The sequence below is a fragment of the Elephantulus edwardii genome, unplaced genomic scaffold (assembly GCF_000299155.1).
Source record: "Elephantulus edwardii isolate Elephantulus edwardi_28Jun2011 unplaced genomic scaffold, EleEdw1.0 scaffold00001, whole genome shotgun sequence".
Lineage (NCBI taxonomy): Eukaryota > Metazoa > Chordata > Mammalia > Macroscelidea > Macroscelididae > Elephantulus > Elephantulus edwardii.
In genome coordinates this window covers 45,381,599-45,402,558 of record NW_006399751.1, presented here as the reverse complement: position 1 = coordinate 45,402,558, position 20,960 = coordinate 45,381,599, and the positions used below count along the sequence as shown (strand labels likewise).

Genomic DNA, 20,960 nt, shown 5'->3' with positions numbered 1-20,960 from the left:
CACAGTGAGGGCAAGAAGGACATCTGAGACATTAATGTGAAGTAAACAGAAAACCAGAGAGTGTTTGGAACTCTAGAGATAACAGCTCTGTAGAAGCACTAATGCTCATTACACAGAACTTTTTTCCAAGTGATTTGCATCGCTAATTGCTTGTTTCTCCTTACACCCCTCCAAGGAAGATCACTAGTATTACTTGAAAATATAAAGTGCTATATAATTTTGTACTTACCCGGCGTCTTTCGTGGAGCACCTCCGAGTGCCTCACACACGTTAATTCCTCCCTCCCCAGGCCCAGCTGGAGGAAGTCAGCGTTTGCTTGTCTTCACTTTACATAGAAAACATCTGAGACTGGTCCGAGATGAAAAGATTTCTGGCCCTCTCTAGCAGCCCTTTGATCTCTCTCTAGTGCTACAACTGGCAATGTTCTTTCATCTCACCAGCTTTTTTGAAAAGGATCCCTGGTCGGGTTTGCACTGTGAACAGAAAGGATGGCGGTTCAAATCCACTAACCGCTCTGAGGGAAAGAAATGGACAAGCTCCCTCCGTTAGGATTGGCAGCCTCCAAAACCTGAGGGAAGAGGCTTGCTTGCCATGCTTCAGAATTAACTCGATGGCAGTGAGGTTTTGGATTTGTTTCAAGGCTTTCTCAGGCGCTGTGTGCTTTTCTGTGGGTTTGTGAAGAGTCTGAAGTGGGCAGCGGTGGTGCAGGGTCTTCAAGGGAGGAGAAGGGAGACCAGGTTCCTGCCGGTGCACATGCGCAGTCACGACCTGTAAGTCAGTGGCGGGTTGTGCATTGTTAGGATTCAGCGCACGCTTTTTAGCAGAGTTTGTAGACTTGGGGAGGGGGTGGGGGGAATCTGCTGGTCTCCTTCTTAAAAATCAATCCATCAAGTGGAAACTGGCTAATAGGTGACTTTAGTGGCTTTCCAAGGCAGCAAATCACAAGGAGGGAGAAAGACGTCCATCTTTCTCCTGAGGAGCCATTGATAAGATTCAGACCAGAGAAATGGGGCTTTTGAGCTTGGAGTACAACTCTATAGAATAGTCCACCAAAGTTGCAAAAACAAAACCAAAAGCCAACAACCAGGCAGTGAAAATCCTAGCGATTAAAGCATCCAGCTCCGTAATCAATCAAGGAAGTGGCCCACAATCCAGCAGAGTTATGTACGTGAGGTTGCTCGGAGTCAGAGTCCCGCGCTTAAAACAGATAGTAACGGTAGCATAAAAGTGTCAGAACTTGAGGCTCGTCTGTGATACTCCGTTGTGGTTTGCCACTGAGTAGGAACCTCCAGCAGGTTTTCAGAGGCTGTAAATTACACAGGAGGAGATTGCTCATCTTTCCCCTGCAGAACAGCCGGTGGTTTTGAACCATGTGCCTCTGGATGGCAGCGCAGCTCCTTCATTTCTCACTGCCAGAAAGCCCTGTCTACAGTGGAACCAAGTTCTTTGGGATGTTCTCTTGACAGCAGAGGTGTGATTTTTTGCGCTCTCTGTCCCCTTGTCCTTAGACAATGCTGTGTGGGGACGGAGCTGGTGGACTGGATGATGCAGCAGACTCAATGTGTTCACTCCCGCGCCCAGGCTGTCGGCATGTGGCAGGTGCTGTTGGAAGACGGTGTCCTCAACCATGGTAAGATGAGCCGCAGTCCCTGGCCAGCTTTCAGGAAATGCTAAGTCTCTTCCTTGAGTAAGTTGTCGCTCAATTTCCAAGTGGGCAGGAAAGAATTATGATCCCTTTGGGGACCCGTGGAGCTAGCGTCTTCATTTAGCAGTACAAATGCAGTGAGTGGATGCTATTGATTGCTGTGTTCCACTGCTGTACCTTCCTAACTCGGGAGAATGTATGAAAGGAAAATGAAATTGCAACTCAAGCGCATCAGTTCCAATTATGTTTATTAGTTTGCATTCACGGTTCATTGATAGTGTGATTAGACTCAGAGTCAGCAATCCTGATGCAGGGCAGAATGAAGAGCAATGAAATGTGTGGCCTAGCCGAAGGCATGAAAGTCAGTAATGACTTCAGAAGCTGCCTTTTAACTATGGCCTCATCTGGGAGCACCAATTTGTATACCCACAAGATGGCCATATTTAAAATCAGTAATGTATTCTGCAGCGGGCAGCCCATGATTGGTCGCAGGACCCTTAATTAGCAGAGTGGCCATTCAAGACTGACAGTACCTGTGGCCCAACTCCTTTTGCCATTTATTTATGGATACTTCTCATACCTAGTGGGTAAGTAACTTCACAGCCAACCAAAAGGCAGGCGGTTCAAATCCACCAGCTGCTCTGAGGGAGGACAATGGGCAGTCCCCTCCTAAGCAATATTTAGTCTCTGGAAACCCACTGGCAAGGTGATGAGTGATGACTTGGTTTTGACCCAACAGCAGTGAATCGAATTGAGTTTCCAAACAGACAAGCTATTAAAATCACCTATTAAATTTACCAACTGAAAATCCAAGGCTGATTTGGACCAGTGTTTTTCATACTTTAATGTGCATATGAATCACCTGGGATTCTTGCTATGCAGCAGGCCTGGGGTGGGGCCTGAGGTTCTGCATTTCCAAAATTCTTTCTGTGGAAACTGATGCTGCTGTTCCAGAAACTACACTTTGTGAATCAAGGATCTACCACCTCTTTCTAGCTTTAATGTTCCACCCTGAATTGGGTCTAGAGACTTTAAGACTGAACTGGCTTTGCTGTCTTTGTCCTACTGAATCTTGCTAGGAGAAGAGAACAAAACTTACTCTCCTTCCTTTCTTATCAAAACTGGAGAAAACTTTTCTTATGATCCTTTTAGGCATATATTACCTAAAAGCTTGATCTGGACTGCTTTGTTAAAACAATTGACTTTATTCTAACTTTTTTTTAAAGTCTAGGAAGGAATGTTTTAAGCAGTGCCTATTGTTGTTGTATACACCATCGAATCAGAACCAACCCAGAGCTGACCCTCCAGTGGGTTTTTAGAGCCAGTTAACACAGGAGGAGATTGCCCATCCTCCTCCCACAGAGTGGCTGGTAGCCTCAAACATTATGCCTTCAGGATTGCAGTGCAGCTTCTTGCCACTAGGCCACCAGAGCTCCCTTTTCGTCAGTACCTATAGAAGGAAAATATGTGAATTCTGATCTTGCCAGAGTAAATGCTTATTTTTTTAAATTTGACCTTTCAAAGGTTATTCTGGAATGTTATTGGGCAGTTTGTTTTTCCTGTTGTGGCTGTATGTCCCAGGGAGTAGGAAACAGCACAAAGGCAGTTGTTGCTAGGCAAAGCGCTCATCTTGGGAAAGTTGGCAGGGCTCTATCAGGGAGGCCTGCAGAGGCCCGAGAGCTGGGTGTGTCGGAGCTGGGTGTGCTTGACTGGACTGGGTGGGCATGGCTGTCAACTGTGCAGCCTGGGCGTGATGAGCTCACACCTCAGGGCCGTTTGGCCTTCTGGCCAGACAGCCTCGGTTTTCCCTGGCAAGCGGGAGCTCTTGACTTGGGAGCAGCCCGTGGCTGTAAGACAGAGGTGCGACAGCTGACCCTGGCCTCCCATGTTTCCCTTAGTGGACCAGGAGCACCACTTCCAAGACAAATATTTATTTTATCGATTCCTGGATGACGAGCATGAGGATGCCCCCTTGCCGACCGAGGAGGAGAAGAAGGAGTGTGATGAGGAGCTGCAGGACACCATGCTGCTGCTGTCCCAGATGGGCCCCGATGCCCACATGAGGATGATCCTCCGCAAACCGTGAGTAAGAGCAAGGCACGTGCCCCCACAGGCCCAACCCACAGCAGGTGCATGGGCCCACCTGGCCAGAAGGGAGCGAGGAGGATTTCCAGCAGCCCTGGCCTGCCCCCAGTGTCAAAGGAGAAACCCTCCAGGGATTGACACTAGCCTCGGTCTCATTTTTATCTACATTAAGCCAGATAATCCCATTTCCTTTTTGCGTGAGTGCAAACTATTGGTGTTTTCAGGGAATGTCTCCTGATGACAAAACCGAGTCCTCATGTTAAATGACTTTTGGTCGGTAGCAAACTTGCTGCTTCTATGCCAAACTGTGGCAGCCCTTTCTTCCTAATGCAATAGGACAGAGTCCTCAGAACTGTAGATCTCAGGCCAGGACTTTCATTAGTTTATTCATTCACCCATTTGTTCATTGATCCAGTGTTTGTTTATTCGTTCAGTCAGTCATCTAGCACATCCTTTTAACCCTAGGTGAGGTTTCTGTTCTTCAACTCAAAGACACATGTTTATAACATTATTAATATTCCAGTAACTCGAGTCCTCCATTCAGCTATGCAGGCAGTCTCTCCTTCTATCTGGCTGAAACGTGTCTGACCTTCAGCAGCTGTCCACAGGCTGAAATTGACAGTTCTCAAGTGTTTAATCAGATCAATTAATAAAGAACATGTTGAGCACCTGTCAAATGACAGTCTTCTACTGAGAAGCTCTGATAGTGCAGTGGTTAAGGAATGCAGCTGTTAACCAGTAGGTCAGTGGTTCGAGCCTGCATTCCACTTTGTGGGGAAAAAAGATGAGACAGTCTGATTCTATAAAGGTTTACATCCTTGGAAATCCTACAAGGCAATTCTCCTCTGACCTTCAAGGTTACCATTGGAACTGACTTGATGTCAGTGTATTGAGTTTGGCACTGGCTACTAGTTTCTAGTTGCTATGAGGCATATAAAGCAGCACATAGGCACAGTCCCATCCTCAGGAAAAGGGATGCCTTGGCACTGAGTCTGAAACTACACAGGCTTAAGATTTTTGGCTAGAAACTAAACGGCCCTCCACCCGGCAACTGGTGCCTGCCAGCTGTGGCCACGGGCCCTGAGTCACTGAAGCTGGCTGCCCTCCATTGATTAGTGGGTCTCAGCAAAGTGTCCACTGGTCACTTTCTGAGAGTGATGTATCCCTCAGATCAACTTCTCCAATGTCTGCCCCTCAAACCAACACACAATAGCCTCTCTGAGCACCTTTATCTCCCTTCCCCAGGATTCTCTTCCCTTTCACTTGCCCTCACCTTGTGCTGCAAAAAGCCTTTTCAACACATCTCATTTTTGTCACACCATGTCCCCTTTGTCAATACTTTTGCTTGGCTCTTAATGTCCGGCACCATGTGTTCCGCGGGCCTTTCCTCATCCCAGTTGGTACTATCATCCTTAACTCTAGAACCATGGTTTTTTCAACTCTTTTAGCTTCAGAACCCTTTCTTCAAACAAAAATTTACAGTAAAATTTGAAATATCAAACAGAGAAGCCAGGATTTCTAAGACTAAAACAGGAACAAGAAACCTGCCCAGCTAATTTATCCTCCTTCTATCCTGAAAATGAGCTGTAGAGGCACAGTGGTTTTGTGCATGGCTGCTAACGAAGCTCAGTGGTTCAAACCCACTAGCAACTTTGTGCAAGAAAAATGGGACATCATGCTTCCATAACGATTTACAGCCTTAGAAACCTTATGAGACAGGTATACTCTGTCCTTTAAGATCACTATGGGTTAGAATCAACTCAAAGAAAATGGACTTAGGTATTTTATCTTATTTTATGTCTGAAGAGTCATTACAGCTTGGGGAATTCAATTTAAACAACAGCATTCTAAACCATGTTTTCTTTCCTGTCCCTCTGTTTCCTCTCTCTTTTCCATTCCTGTATCCCCTTGTTCATCCTTCATACATGATCATCATTTGTTGGGTCTGTCCCTGACGTCCCCTTCTTTCAAGTCAACATTGTGCAGTGGTCCTAAGTTAAGAGTACGTCAGTCTTGTAAGGTGCATTTGGCAACATGTGGGATGTTTTGGTTGTCCCTGTGCAGGAGAGGCACTCTGCTCACATCCAGGGGTCTGTGTTTCAGTGAATTTCTGTGAATTTCTTAAGGGCAAGAACAATAGTTGACTTTTTTCATTTAGCCACTTATTCATGAGCTATGTTTATTGAGCACTTACTTTGTACAAGATTGTAAGTGAAGTGTTAAGGCTGGGGCCTTGAACAAGATGAGTCTTCTTTCTGTCACTTCCTCTGTAGCACAGGAAACAAACTTAAAGAATTAGTGATGCAAGCCCTTCTCTTGTCACAGCTGTGATGCATGCTGCAAAGTGAAATGTGATCTATGTTAAGAGAATATAAAGTGACAAAATAGGGGACCTAACTTCTTGTGGAAGTTAACAAAACCATAGGCCTCTGAGCCTTATGCAAAGTGTTATTGTTTCTAGTTGCTGTAAAGTCTGATCCAAATCATAGCAACTCCATATGTATCAGAGTAGAATATGCAATCAATGGCTGAATTTTTGGAAGTAGTTTGCCAAACTTTTATTCCAAAAAAATTCTTTGTGAGTAGACCCACAGTAAACTTGTTCTCTCAACAAGTAAATGGTTATGCCCAGAAATCCAAGGTGGATTTAGAAGAAGCATTGACGTAAGTGAAATCATTGCTGATATTACATGGATCTTGGCTGAAAGCAGAGAATACCAGAAAGATACTGAATTACTTGTGTTTTATTGACTGTGCAAAAGCACTATACTGTATGCATCATAGCAAATTGTAGATAACTTTGAGAAGAATGAGAATTTTCATAACACTTAATTGAGCTCATGTGAAACTTGAATGAAGAAGCAATTGTATGAACAGAACAAGAGAACACTATATGGTTTAAAATTAAGAGACATGTGCATCAAAGTTGTATCCTTTCTGTCTGCCTATTCAATCTGTATGTTGAGCATATAATTTAAGAAACTATACTTTAAAAAGCATATGGCATCAAGATAAGAGGAAGATTAATCAACCTATGTAATGCATGATATAACCTTGCTTTCAGAAAATGAAGAAAATGTAAAACATTTACTTACACCCTTCAATATGGATTACAGCTCAACATTTAAAAAAATATATACCACTTAACCAATAGATAACACCTGGTAAAACTATTGAAGTTATCATAATTTCATTTTACTTGGATTCAGTCAATACTCCTAGTTTCCGCAGTCAAGAAATCAAAACATATGTTGCACTGAGAAAAACTTTTGTCAGGAACCCTTCCAAAGTGCTAAAGAGCAATGATGTCAATATAGAGAATAAGGTACACCTGATGCAAGTCTGTTCTTTTCACTTGTTTCCTATGCATCTGAAAATTGGAAAGTGAATAGGAAAGACCAAAAAAAGAATCTATGAATTTGAATTTGGTCTTGGAAGTAAGTAATGAATTTACCACAGACTGCCAAAAGGGTATATCCATCTTGGAGAAAGTGCAGCCTGGATGTTCTTAGAGGCAAGGGTAGTGATCTTCACCTCACATACCTTAAGCATGTTGTTAGGAGGAGACTATCCTTGGAAAACTACATCATCTTGGGAAAGATAGAGGATCAGAAAAAGAAAGACCCTCAATGAGATTAATTGACACAGCGATAACAGTTTGGTCATGGTAGAGATGATAAAGATGGCACAGAAGAGGGCAAGAGTCAAATCCGTTGCTCATAGAGTCACTATGAGTTGTAGTTGGCAGAACTCTGCCTAATAACAATATTCATTCCTTTAGTTTGTACTTGCTTCATGAAAGACAAGAATACTGTTCCGTTCAGAAATATTTTTTAAAATCTTATACTGATTTATTTATAGAGTTTGAATACATTGTTTTTTACAAAAGCTCCTTCCCATTTCCTTCATCCCACCCACCTACGGAATTGTGCAACGCTATGATTAACATCCTACCCACCCATCCTCAGTTCAGAATGTCTATCTGTGTTTCATTGACTATGCAAAGCTGTTTGACTGTATGGATCATAACAAACTGTGGCTGACTCTGAGAAAAATGGGAATCCCAGAACACTTGATCGTGCTAATGAGAAACCTATACTTGGACCAGGAGGCAGTCGTCAGAACAGAGCAAGGGAACACTGCATTTTTCAAAATTAGGAAGGACGTATACCAGGGATGCATCCAATCTCCATGTCTTTTCAACCTATATGCAGAACAGATTATCTGGGAAGCTGGGCTCTCTGAGGAGAAATGTGGGGTCAAGATTGGTGGAAGAACTATCAACAATCTGTGTTACGCAGATGACACAACCCTGCTTGCTGAAACTGAGGAGGACATGAAGCTCCTGCTGCAGAGAGTCAAGGACTGCAGCCTCCAATATGGATTGAGGCTCACTGTCAAGAAGACAAAGATTTTCACCACTGGACCAATTGGCAGCATCAGGATGGATGGTGAAGAGATTGAGATTGTTCACAACTTTAGTTTGCTTGGCTTCACAATCAACACTCTTGGCACCAGTAGCCAGGAAATTAAAAGGAGTATTGCCACTGGAAAGTCTGCTGTTAGGGACCTCTCCAAAGTACTGGAGAGCAATGGTGTGTCTCTGGAGACTAAGGTGCATCTGATACAGGCCATGGTCTTAGCAATCACTTGTTATGCATCAGAGAGTTGGACAATGACCAAGGAGGATAGAAGGAGAATTGATGCCTTTGAGCTGTGGTGCTGGAGAAGAGTATTGAGAGTACCATGGACTGCTAGGAAAATAAACAGATTCATCCTGGAAGGGGTTAAACCGGGTGGCTCCTTGGAGGCAAGGATTCTGAGGCTCTGTCTAACTTACTTTGGACATGTTGTGAGGAGAGACTGGTCCTTGGAGAGGGACATCATGCTTGGGAGGATGGAGGGACAGCACAGGAGGGGAAGACCCTCTATGAGGTGGATTGATTCAATGACTGGGATAATTGGGATGGGAGTGTCAGAGAGTGCAATTTGCTCAGGACAGAGCAGAGTTTAGGGCTCTTGTACATAGGGTTGCTATGAGTCACAAGCGACTTGACGGCACACAACAACAACAACAACAACCAAAAAGTTTTTAAAAAGTAATGAAATATTTTCTGCCTTTGGGGAAATATGGTGCAATAGGGAAAGCATTCCAATTTAAATTCAGATGAAGTAAGCATGTATTGAATGCCCACTGTGTGTTGGGAACTTTGTGTTGGGAACTTTGTGTTCATTGTTTGATGCAGTCTTCAGTGAGATTTGAGAGCTGGGTTGTATTAGTTACCTTTAGAAGTAAGATTCTATGCTTCATTTTCCTCCCATGCAGTATTGAATTACATGGCCCTTAGCAACCCAAAGATCCTTCAGAAAAATTACATGCTGAAGTTGTCATGACACCATTAAAGCTCAGGTTGCACCATCATTCCAAGCTACATTATTTTGTATTCTCAAATCTTATTAAACTTGGTCGGCATTGGAATTGTACTGGTAGGTCTACGTGTAACTTAGAATTTTGAGATTTCCTTTCAGTTAGAATGATAAGACTAAGAAATGGGAACTTAAAAAGCAGAATATTTAGTTAAAGACTTTCAAACTCTATAGACATATCTATTTTTATTAATCTTCTGACTATTCTATTTACATAAACAGAAAAGGCATTTATCTTGTCAAGAGTTGCTAGTCTCATTGCTGTCTTTAAATAGACTCCACTGTGTACCTTAAAATGAGAATGTGTCCCGAAGTCTTAGGAATGTTAACCTTTTACTACCCAAACCTCAAACTGCCAAAGCATTAAGGAAATGTTGAGAATTACCTGTGACCAGAAGATATAGATGGTACCCAGCTATCATCTCCATCTTTTCTGACCAGAATCACAATAGAAGGTAACAGACAAGGTGGAAGAAAAAGATAGAGCAAAATTTAAATTCCTGAAAAGACCAGACTGTTTACTGGAATTCTAGAGACTATGGCAATCTCAGAGATTATGGCCCTTAGATACCATTCTAATTTATGTAACAGATGGTGAAAATATTGAGGTTATCAATTATTTCATTTTACTTAGTTTCACAATCAACATCCATGATAGCAATAGTCAGGAAACCAAAAGATGAGTTTCATTAAGAAAATCTGCTGTTGGAGACCTCTCCAAACTTCTAAAGAGCAAGGATGTCATTTTAGAGACTAAAGTGGGCCTGGTTAGGTATTTCCAGAAATTATCTTCCAACCACATAAAATATGGGCCTATAAAGTGAGCAGTAACACCTAGAAGGAACATATTACTCGGAAGAATTAACTCAATGATATCTAAAGGAAGTGTTTGTCCAAAAGTAAAGTTAAGAAGACAAAAAGGGGCAGAAAAACTGGACTAATAAGGCAGAGACCCAAGGTGGAAATGGAAAGAATGCTGGCATGCTTTGGAGTTTTTAGCCAGTGTTACAGAATAATCTGGATTTAAACTGCTGATTGAGAAATGTATTTGCTCTCTAAACTTTCACCTAAAGCAAAGAAAATGCTTTTTAAATTAAAAAAGAGAAAAGAAAGAAAATGTGGAGGTATGAGATGCATTGGCTCCATACCGACCTGGGCAAGACCCCTCAGTTTCTTAACCCAGCACAGCTGCATTTTATAATAGTCACCACTGCCAGAGAGGTTGCAGAACTCTGATAATTACTGGGAAAGAAATAACACAATATTCTTTGATGAGAAGATTACTTTGAGAATTTGATTGTATAATGAAGATGTTGCTTTGAAAGGTACTTCCTATTGTTCGGAATCTGAGACTCGCTGGCAAAAAAAAAAAGTGTCACTTGTTTTGACAGGCTACTTAGAAAAATTCTCTGTTTATTACATTAACTGCGGCATTTTAACTGTCAAACTATGAAAGAATGTTCTGTAGTTTAAAAAACAGAATAGAGATTCAGGGGAAATTTTTGGAACACTCTTGTTGCTATTGGTATTGGGGGAAAAACATACATTCTGAATGTGAAATTAGCTTTTTATGTGGTGGCAGACAGAGTGACTCACAATGCCCGTCCTGGTTTCGCAGGTGCAGACCTGGATGGCATTTGGGGGCAAATGCAATAGAACAATGACAGTTTGACAGTGCTGTTGTTGCAGCTCCAAGACAGGGCCATCAAGCCCTAAAATGAGCTCTTGGAGCTTATTGTTTTCATTTTGCTTTATTTATAAGTCTAAAAACCAAGAGGTTACCCAACAGCAAATAGATATAATAGAAACCCTAGCCAGTAGAGTGTGCATAGTGGCTATCTTTGAGCAGGTATCTTGAATAGGGAGGTATGGGCAAAAGATGTGAATGACCAGGTAAACTGAATGTTATAGACCTAGACAAAAAGAGGCTTCAAAAAGACAAGACTCTTGTGATGCAAACCTTAGAACCTCCACTTTTAAGTAAAGAAAAACATACTGAATTTTTACACAAATAACACATACAGTATTTGTTTATTTACAAACCCGGTTAGTTTGCAAATAAGCCCTCTCATGTTGTTAGATTCCTCTGCATATTGTGTATATGTGTGGGCACGTTTTTTTTTATGTGGGTATATGTGAAAATGGGGTCATGTACCACTGTTGATACTGGCTCACATACGTTGGACATGTTGTTAGGAAGGATCAGTCCTTGGGAAAGGTGGAAAGTCAGAGAAATAGAGGAAGACCCTCAACAAAATGCACTGACATAGTGGCTATAACAGTGGACTTGAGCATATGGGAAGTAATGAGAGTGGTACAGGCTAGGGCAAAGCCACAATCCATTGTTCATAGGGTTGCTGTGTCATAGTTGACTTGATGGCACTCAACAACACAGCAGCATGTCAAACTAGCCTAAAAGTGGGAAGAAAAAGCAGTACATAGTATCTCCCAAATCTGCTTTGAGACCTGCAGTTCTGAAGTTCACTGATAGCCTAGTCTTTTGAGACAGCAAGATATATGTGAGTTGGGCCTGAACAGAGGATTGTTGTTATGGACCATGGAGTTGGAACTGACTACCCAGCGGGTTTTCATAGGCAGTTAATCACAAAGGAGGAAGTTGCCCACCACTCTCTTGCAGAGCAGCTGGTGGCCTCAAACCATGAGCCTTTGGGATTGCAGTGCAGCTTCTTGCTACTAAGCCACCAGAGCTTGTTCACACGTGCGTGTGCTCTCTCTCCCTCCTTTCCTCCCTCCCTTTATCTACCTATCTATCTATCTATCTATCTATCTATCTATCTATCTATCTATCTATCTATCATCTATCTATCTATCTATCATCTATCTATCTCTATATAAATTATACATACATATATGCACACATATACATATACACATACACACGTATACATATATGCGCATGCGCGCGCGCGCACACACACACACACACACACACACACACACACACACGTACGTTCTGGTAGCCTAGTGGCAAGAAGCTGCACTGCAGTCCCAAAGGCACACACTTAAAGGCCACGAGCTGCTCTACGGAAGAAGGGTGGACAGTCTCCTCCTGTGCAATTAACTGCCTTGGAAAACCTGCAGGAGGGTCAGCTATGGTTCAGTTCTGACTCTGTGGTACACAGCAACAGAATATGTATTACATGATATGTAGTGGTGGTGGTGGTAAGTGTCGTCGAGTCGTAAATGACTCATAGCGACCCTATGAACGAAAGACCTGAACACTTTAACTTTCATCATTTCTCTAAGTTCATAGAGTTTCCAGAGGCAAGCTACTTCAGAAGTGGGTGCTGCACCTATAATAAAAGTTGTTGGCAAATTCAAAGTCTTCAAAATGGATTGGAAGCTAAGAAACTTATTTCCTGTAATAAGTTATTCTTTTCTAATATATGCTATGGAGCAAATGTAAGTAGAAACAGTTTAAGGTGGATCAAGTTACATGAGAAAAGGTTTTGATGGGGAATTCATGAGTTAATTTGCTTCACTAATAAAAGACAGTAGTGGCAGGTTTAAGACAGTCCCTAACACTGATTCTGAAGTCCTTAGTTGTGCAAACCACTGCTATGGACTTAACTGCTTACTAAGAGGTTGATAGTTCAAGCCTGTCTAGAGGCACTTCAGAATAAAAGCCTGGCAATCTGTTTCCAAAAGCCCATAAACTTTAGGACCACATGGAGTGCAGCTGTGTTCTGATACACATGGGACCACCATGAGGCAGAATCAATTCCACAGCAACTGGTTTGTTTCTTGTTTTTGTTTTTGATGCTGACTGACACACCCACCTCAGAGGACCCTGGAGGCACTGCATCATTTTTATTAGAGAGAAGAACCAGGTCTTAGAATCAGATCTTTATTTGTCCAGGCTGTTGTTGAAGATATGACATTTGAAATCCTGATAATTAGAGATTTACTTACTTGGGGAACCCAGATTATCAAACATAAAATTAGTGGACTGTGGGTTTGTTTTGTGTTGGGATATGCCATGAAATCACTCATAATTAAGAAGCCCATCCTCAGATACAAATCAAAAGAAAAGAGAACATAAGGAAACTAAACTTTATTAAATAATAATTCTCTACAAATGAGATATTATCTCACCCCAGCAATAATAGTAGAGTTCAATAGGACAGCAAGCAACAAATTCTGATGAGGATGTGGAGAGACTGTAACTCTTATTCGCTGTGGGTGGGGTTATAAAATGGTACAACCACTATGGAAGGCTGTCTGGCACTTTTTCAAATAGTTAGAAATAGAAATATTATTTTACCCAGCTATCCTACTAATGGGAATATACCTTAATGAAACCAAAACTGTGCCACAAACCGATGAATGGCACACCCATGTTCATCCATTGTTCATAATACTGAAGAGGTGGAAGTAGCCCAAGGGGGCATCAGCAAACAAATAGAAAATCGGGCACATTCGCATGATGGAATATTATGCACCAATGAAAAACAACTTATAAAACCCTGCATAATATTGATGAGTCTTGAATACATTATGCTGAGTGAAATATCTCAGTCACAAAAGTGCCAATTCCGTATAGAACACTGTTATAAAAATAGAATGGATATGGAATTGGGGGTATGTAGGAAAAGAATAGATAAGAGAATGAACACAATAGGTGAATGGTTGGACTATCTGAAAGGAATGGATGATCACATATATTTGATAATTAACAGTCTTAAGGCATGTATTAAAAAGTGAATTGGGGGAGGGAGAAGGAGAAAATGCATACCAATTAAATAATAAATGAAAGCTCATCCTTTCTGTTAATTTTTACTAAAATCACAATTTAAAAAAGAAATCATTCCTGACGAGCTCTTTTCCTCACTGCATCAAAAACTTGATGTGTTTCACTAAAACATTACTGTGCCCTAAATGAATGCTTACGGAATTATCAGAATAAATAATTGTAACAAAGGGGTCATTTCTTGGTTTGGAATTTGCCTCACCCCTAAAATGTGATTTTACCATCCATTCCTGATGTCCACAAGCCTAAGTAACCAGCCATTGGATTGCTGCCATCAGGACTTGGTAGTAGGAGGAAGAGGATGAAGTAGTTGTCCATTTATGGTACAGAGTTCATCAAAGATATTCAAGTTCATAATGAATTTTCATTGTTGAGTCATTCTGTTTATTATAGAAAATTTAAAAACTATGAAGAAAGCTAAAGTGAAAAACAAAGATTCTTCAGACACATCCCTCAGACAAATTAACAAGTAACATTTTGATGTCTTTCTCTGATAATTTTTTAATTCTTAATTTTTTCTGTTAATAAATCATTTTATATCTATTAATTTTTCTTTAAACATGGAATTTCTAATAGTTGCATAATAGTCTATCCTTTGACTGTACCTCAGTGCATTCAGTTCTTGCTTCGTGGCTATTTAGGTTGATTCTCTAGCCCTTTACTCTTAAAGAGCAGCAATAATAATATTTTAGTGCTTTTTCTCATAGAACATTGAAAGAGTTCCTGCTCTAGCCAAGAAGAAGGGGACCAAAAGATGTCAGGAAATTTCCTGCAGGGAACAATAAGCTGTTTTACACTGAGGGAGTGCATAGGCCAGGAGCGCCAGCAGGCACACCTGGAGAGGAGGCCGAGGTCAGATTCAGGGGAGTCTGCTATGCCCTGTTATGTGTCTTGAATATTATATTACTTTGTTGTCATTTGGGTCACCATGAAAGCACTTTAAAGGGAGAAGTGCTGTAGTCTGATTCACAGTAGGTAAGTTTCTCTGATATCATGGAGAATGGATTGGAGGGAGCTAAGACTAAAGACAGAATGCTAGTTATCACACTTTTTTAGATTAAAATGAGTTGTATTTTTAGATGCATTAGGATGCATGTCCTTAAACTAAGAGTCTGCTAAATGAAATAATACACTCAAGTCCTGAACTCTAGTCTTAGTTTACAAATATACTAACAAGTCATTCAACATCTCCATGTTACAAACTATTTAGTTTACAAATTGTGTTTAATGATCCCCATTTTATTATTATTTCATAATAATGCCTTCTTTTTTCACAAAGTTTTGTGAACAGAATGATATATGCAATTTGTAATTGAATACACATGTGCCAGACATTGTACTAAACACTTTGCATGCATTACTTAAGACAGTTCTTGGAACAGATCTGCGAAGTGGTTACTAGTATTGGCCCTGTTTTATTTGCTTATAGGAAATAGAAGCTTAGCCTTAATAATTTTTGTGTGGTCACTTAGCAAGTGATAGACTCAGCATTTGGCCCAAGTCTGTATAATTCTGGAGACAGTGTGCTCTCTCACCTATCCTAGGCCAAAAAGGATTTAAAATGGTCCCATGGCTTTATGCCTTGAACTTTAGTGAGAAAGATACCATGAAAATATAATTTTAAAATTATTGTTGTTGTTGTTGTTGTTGTTAAGTACCGTCAAGTCGCAGGCAACTCATAATGACCCTATGCATGAGAGTCCTCGACGCTTGGGTGCCTTTCATCCTCTCCCCAGGTTCATAGGGTTTCCGGAGGCAAGCTATTATGGAAGTGGATGCCACTCCTCCTTTCCAAGCTTGTTTTAATTGGGGAGCTCTGCCCCACTCTCTGTCTGCATTGGGTAGCCAACCATTAACACATTTGACACAACAGTGTCACAAGTGTTTAGCCTCACAGCAACCAAAAGTGACCCCAGTACGGCAACTTGTACACCAGGGCTATATGACCTAGAGGAATGTCTGAAGAAAAACAATGAGAGACAGGCCCGAGGGCCGCAGATTAAAAGTCACCCACCTTTGGCTTGGTAGCATCGCTTTCTGTCCACTGGGCCAGCTGATCTCTCTCTCTGTGTTGATATTTAAAATTATTACTACATATTAATCTCATCTCAGCCAATTACTACTACCATCTATTCCAGAATGGAGTATATATGCATTTGCCATCTACTCTAGAAGAAACATCTTCTTGAATGGAAACTATCCAGATGTGCACAAATACTTAGAAATAATGATGAGCAAGATGGTCTAGAGGCAAGAAGCTATACTGCAATCCCGAAGGCATGCAGTTCAAGGCCACCAGCTGCTCTGTTGGAGAAGGATGGGCATTCTCCTCTTATGTGATTAACTGCCTCAGAAAACCCGCCAGAGGGTCAGTTATGGATCACTTCCAGTTCCATGGTACACAGCAACAACATGTTGTTACCTAGGAATCTGAATGAAAGTTATGTATTTCTAAAGTCTATACTTTTCTCATGGGTTTAACTGAGTTTTGACCTGTTTTATCAGCAACAGAATACAATTGACCCAAAATGAGTTAAAATTTTAAAATTCATTTTCAAAACTGATCCTTCAGGAATTAAGTGCATTGTAGTTTTTGTGGTTTTTTTAAAATTTTGTGTTGGTTTGCATACAAAATTCATATACACTGTGTTTCATTCATGTGCATTGTGTTTCACACATTCTTTCATTCATGTCTTTCATGCAATCATTCATATACATTGTGTCTTATAAAATCATTCACCATTGATCTGTGCCTACTATTACCCTGTCCTTTCAGTTCACAGTTGTATCTTTCCTAATTCCTCCATTCCCTCCCTCCACCCACCAAACTCGATCATCCTGTGATGATTTATAGCTTTGGAAACCAAATGGAGAGTCACTGTGATGGGAATTGGCTCAACAGTGATGCACCATTGCCAATATTAGATGAATCGTGGCCATAAGCAGAGAATACCAGAGGAATGTCTGTGTTTCATTGACAATGCAAAGGCATTTAACTGTGTGGATCACAACAAATTGTGGCTAACCTTGAGAAGAATGGGAATCCCAGAACACCTGATTGTTTTTATATGAAACCTATGCTTTGTCCAGGAGTCGGTCATCAGAACAGAGCAAGGAAACACTGCATGGTTCAAAATTAGGAAAGGAGTGCACCAGTGTGCATCTTGTCTCCATAACTTTTCAGTCTGTATGCAGAGCAGATCATTTGAGAAGGTGCACTTTATGAGGAGGAATGTGGCATCAGGATTGGAGGAAGAGTCATCAACAACCTACATTATGTAGGTGACAAAACCTTGCTTGCTGAAACTGAGGAAAGCCTGAAGCCTTTGCTGCAGAGGATCAAGGACTGTAGTCTTCAATATGGAATGAGCTCAACATCAAGAAGACAAAGATTCTCACCACTTGGCCAATTGGCAGCACTATGATAGATGGAGCAGAGACTGAGACTGTTAACTATTTCAACTTGTTCAATTCCACAATGAATACTCTTGGCATAAGCAGTCAGGAAATCAAAAGACTTATTTCATTAGGAAAATCTACTGTCAGAGACCTCTCTAGAGTTCTGAAAAGCAATGATGTCAGTCTAGAGATTAAGGTGCACCCAATTCACTTCATGATCTTTGCAGTTACTTGCTATGCATCAGAGAGCTGGACAGTAACCAAGGATGACAGAAGAAGAATTGTTGCCTTTGAGTTGTGGTTAAGAGTATTGAACATACCATGGACAGCCAAGAGAACTAACAGGTCTGTCCTAGAGAGGGTGAAACAAAGCTGCTTATTGGAGGCAAGGATTTTGAAGCTCTATCTCACATACTTTGGGCATATAGCCAGGAGAGACCAGTCTTGTTTGTTTGTTTGTTTTTAAATGTTTTTTAATTGATATTTTAATGAAAGTTTATAGAGAACTTTGATTTCCGTTTATTCATTGTTGCACATTTTCCTCCCTGCCCACCCCCCTCCCACCCAGTTTGCTTTTCTCTTTGAAAAAAAGAGTATCTTTCATTGTCGTACACTCTGCCCCATCCACTTTACTATGCAGCTGTTATTCTGGACTGTTGTCATGCAAATAATACCTAATCATATATTCCTTTTAAGTCATTCTATTCCTCATCTGTTTTAATGCAATGTACAGTATTTATCCCCTCTTTTCTTAGTTTTCTCCAACCCCCATGTCAGTCCTGTTTTAGAACAGTGGCATTATGCAGTATTTGTTATTTTGTGACTGAGATATTTCACTTAGCATAATGTCCTCTAGGGTCACCTATTCTGTATAATATTTCATGGGTTCCTTGCTTTTCAGTGCTGCATAGTATTCCATTGTGTTAATATACCACAACTTCTCTATCCATTTGTTTGTTGATAGGCACTTGGGTTGTTTCCATCTCTTTGCTTTTGTGAAAAATGCAGCAGTAAACATGGGTGTGCATATAACTGTTTGGGTGGCAGTTTTGACTTCTTTAGGGTATATTCTCAGTAATAAAATTTCTGGGTCAAATGGTATTTCTCTTTCCAACTTTTTGAGAAAGCACTATACAGCCTTCCAGAGTGGTTTGTACCATTTTACATTCCAACCAACAATGAATAAGGGTTTCAGTTTCTCCACAACCTCACCAGCATTTGCTGTTTGCTGCTCTGTTTAATTTTTTTATTGTTATTAGGATGAGATGCTATCTCATAGTCGTGTTTTGATTTGTATCTCTCTTAGATTTGGGATTTTGAACATTTCTTCATGTGTTTCTTCTTCTGAATGTCATCTTTAGTGAAGTGTCTGTTCATGTCCTGTGCCCATTTTGCAATTGGGTTGTTTACCTTTATCTTGTTGTGCTGCTCGAGTATTCTATAAATTCTAGATGTAAGTCCCTTATCAGACGTGTCATTACCAATTTTTCCCCCCAATCTGTCACTTTCCTTTTTACCCTGTTGGAGAAGTTTTTGGATGTGCATGGGGATTTAATTTTTAGAAGGTCCCATTCATCTATTTTATCCTTTCCTGGTTGTAGGTTTTTCAGGATGCTTGGAAGACTGTTCATGCTGTGGATTAGGGCTTCTAGAGTTCTTTCAAGCTTTTCTCTGATAGAGTTTATAGTCCTTGGTTTTAATCCTAGGTCCTTGATCCACTTTCCGTTGTTTTTTTGTGTATGGTGTGAGGTGTGAGGGTCTTGCTTGAGTTTTCTGCAGATAGTTTTCCAATTTTGCCAACACCATTTGTTAAAAAAGCTGTCTTTCCCCTACTTAACTGATTTTATCTCCTTGTAATATATTAGTTGACCATAGGTAGATGGGCTGATTTCTGGGTTCTCAATTCTATTTCATTGATCTACATGTCTGTCATTGTACCAGTACAATGCTGTCTTGACCACCACAGCAGTATAGTAGGATTTCAAATCAGGGAATGATATGCCTCTTACCTTATTTCTCTTTTTAAAGAGTACTTTGCTTATTTGGGTTCTCTTTCCATTCCAGATGAAATTGGAAATTGCCTTTTCCATCTCATTGAAGAATGAAATTCATATTTGTATCAGGATTGCATTGAACTTGTAGGTTGCCTTTGATATAATTTTCACAATATTGAGTCTTCCTCTCCATGAGCAGGGTGTGTTATTCCATTTCTCCAAGTCTCTTTGTTTCTTGTAGTAATGTTTTGTAATTTTCTTTGAATAGGTCTTTTGTTTTTCTAATTAGATTTACTCTCAAATATTTAATATTATGATTAGCTATTGTGATGGATCTTGTTTTTCTTAGCTCCAATTCTGTATTCTCTTTGTCACTGTAGAGAAATCCAGTTGATTTTTGTATGTTGATCTTGTATCCTGCCACTTTTCTGAATTGGTCAACTATGACTAGTAATTTTCTCGCTGAGTCTTTAGGGTTTTCTAAGTATACTATCATATCATCTGCATAGAGAGATAATTTTACCTCCTCTTTGCCAATTTGAATACCTCTTATTTCCTTATCTTACTGCTATTGCTAAGACTTCCAATGCAGTATTGAATAGGAGAGGTGATAGTGGACATCCTTGTCTAGTTCCTGTTCTCAAAGGGAATGCCTTTAATCTCTGTCCACTGAGAATGATGTTGGCTCTTGGTTTTGCACTTGTACTTTTTACTATGTTGAGGAAATTTCCCTCCATTCTTATTTTGTTGAGTGTTTTAATCAGGAAATGGGGTTGGATTTTGTCAAAGACCTTTTCTGCATCAAGTGATAAGATCGTGTGGTTCTTATTCTTTGTTTTGTTAATGTGATTAATTACACTGATTCTTTTTTTTCTTATGTTGAATCATCTTTGCATACCTGTTATGAATCCCACTTGGTCATAGTGAATTATTTTTTTGATATAACGTTGGGTTCTATTAGTCAGAATTTTATTCAGGATATTTTTGCATCTATGCTCATAAGAGATATTGGCCTATAGTTTTCTATTTTGATGGTGTCTTCACCTGACTTTGGTATCAAGGACATGTTTGCTTCATAGAATGAGCCTGGGAGAATTCCATCTTTTTCTATTTTCTGAAGTATTTTATGTTGATGATGGTTCTTCTCTGAATATTTGATAATATTCACTTGTAAAACCATCTGGTCCAGGGTTGTTTTGTTGTTGTTGTTGAAAGGAGACCAGTGTTTAGAGAAGGATATCATGATTGGAAAGATGGAGGGTCACAGCAGGAGAGAAAGACCCCAGATGAGGTGGATTGACTCATTTACTGGGGAAATGGGCAGTAAGTGTTTGAGAGACTGAAATTGGCTCAGGTTAGAGTAGAGTTCAGAGCTATTTGTGCATAGGGTCAAAATGAGTCGTAGTTGACCTGATGGCACATAATAACAAAGAACAACACAAATTCAACAGTCATAACAAAGGAATCGTGAGTGGTTCCATAGTTTTATATATATAGTTGTGACAGCGAATATGGTAGTGCATGCACATGTATAAGTATAGTTGTGAGCATTGGTACATATGTATTTGTAGTGCTATATTTATATTCATGTATATAATAGAGCACACAGCAAGTTCAGGTATGGATACTTCTTAGACAG

At 40.4% G+C, this 20,960-nt stretch overlaps 1 protein-coding gene across 4 annotated transcripts in view; it reads left to right on the top strand.

Moving 5' to 3' along the window:
* RAPGEF4 (Rap guanine nucleotide exchange factor (GEF) 4) overlaps positions 1-20,960 on the top strand; it is a 423,137-nt gene that overhangs the window by 313,169 nt on the left and 89,008 nt on the right. For all 4 annotated transcript variants that reach the window (XM_006878827.1, XM_006878828.1, XM_006878830.1 and 1 more), the window contains 2 exons: positions 1,509-1,630; positions 3,544-3,727. In XM_006878827.1, the coding sequence (XP_006878889.1) occupies positions 1,509-1,630; positions 3,544-3,727 (306 nt within the window). The remainder of the gene's footprint in view (positions 1-1,508; positions 1,631-3,543; positions 3,728-20,960) is intronic.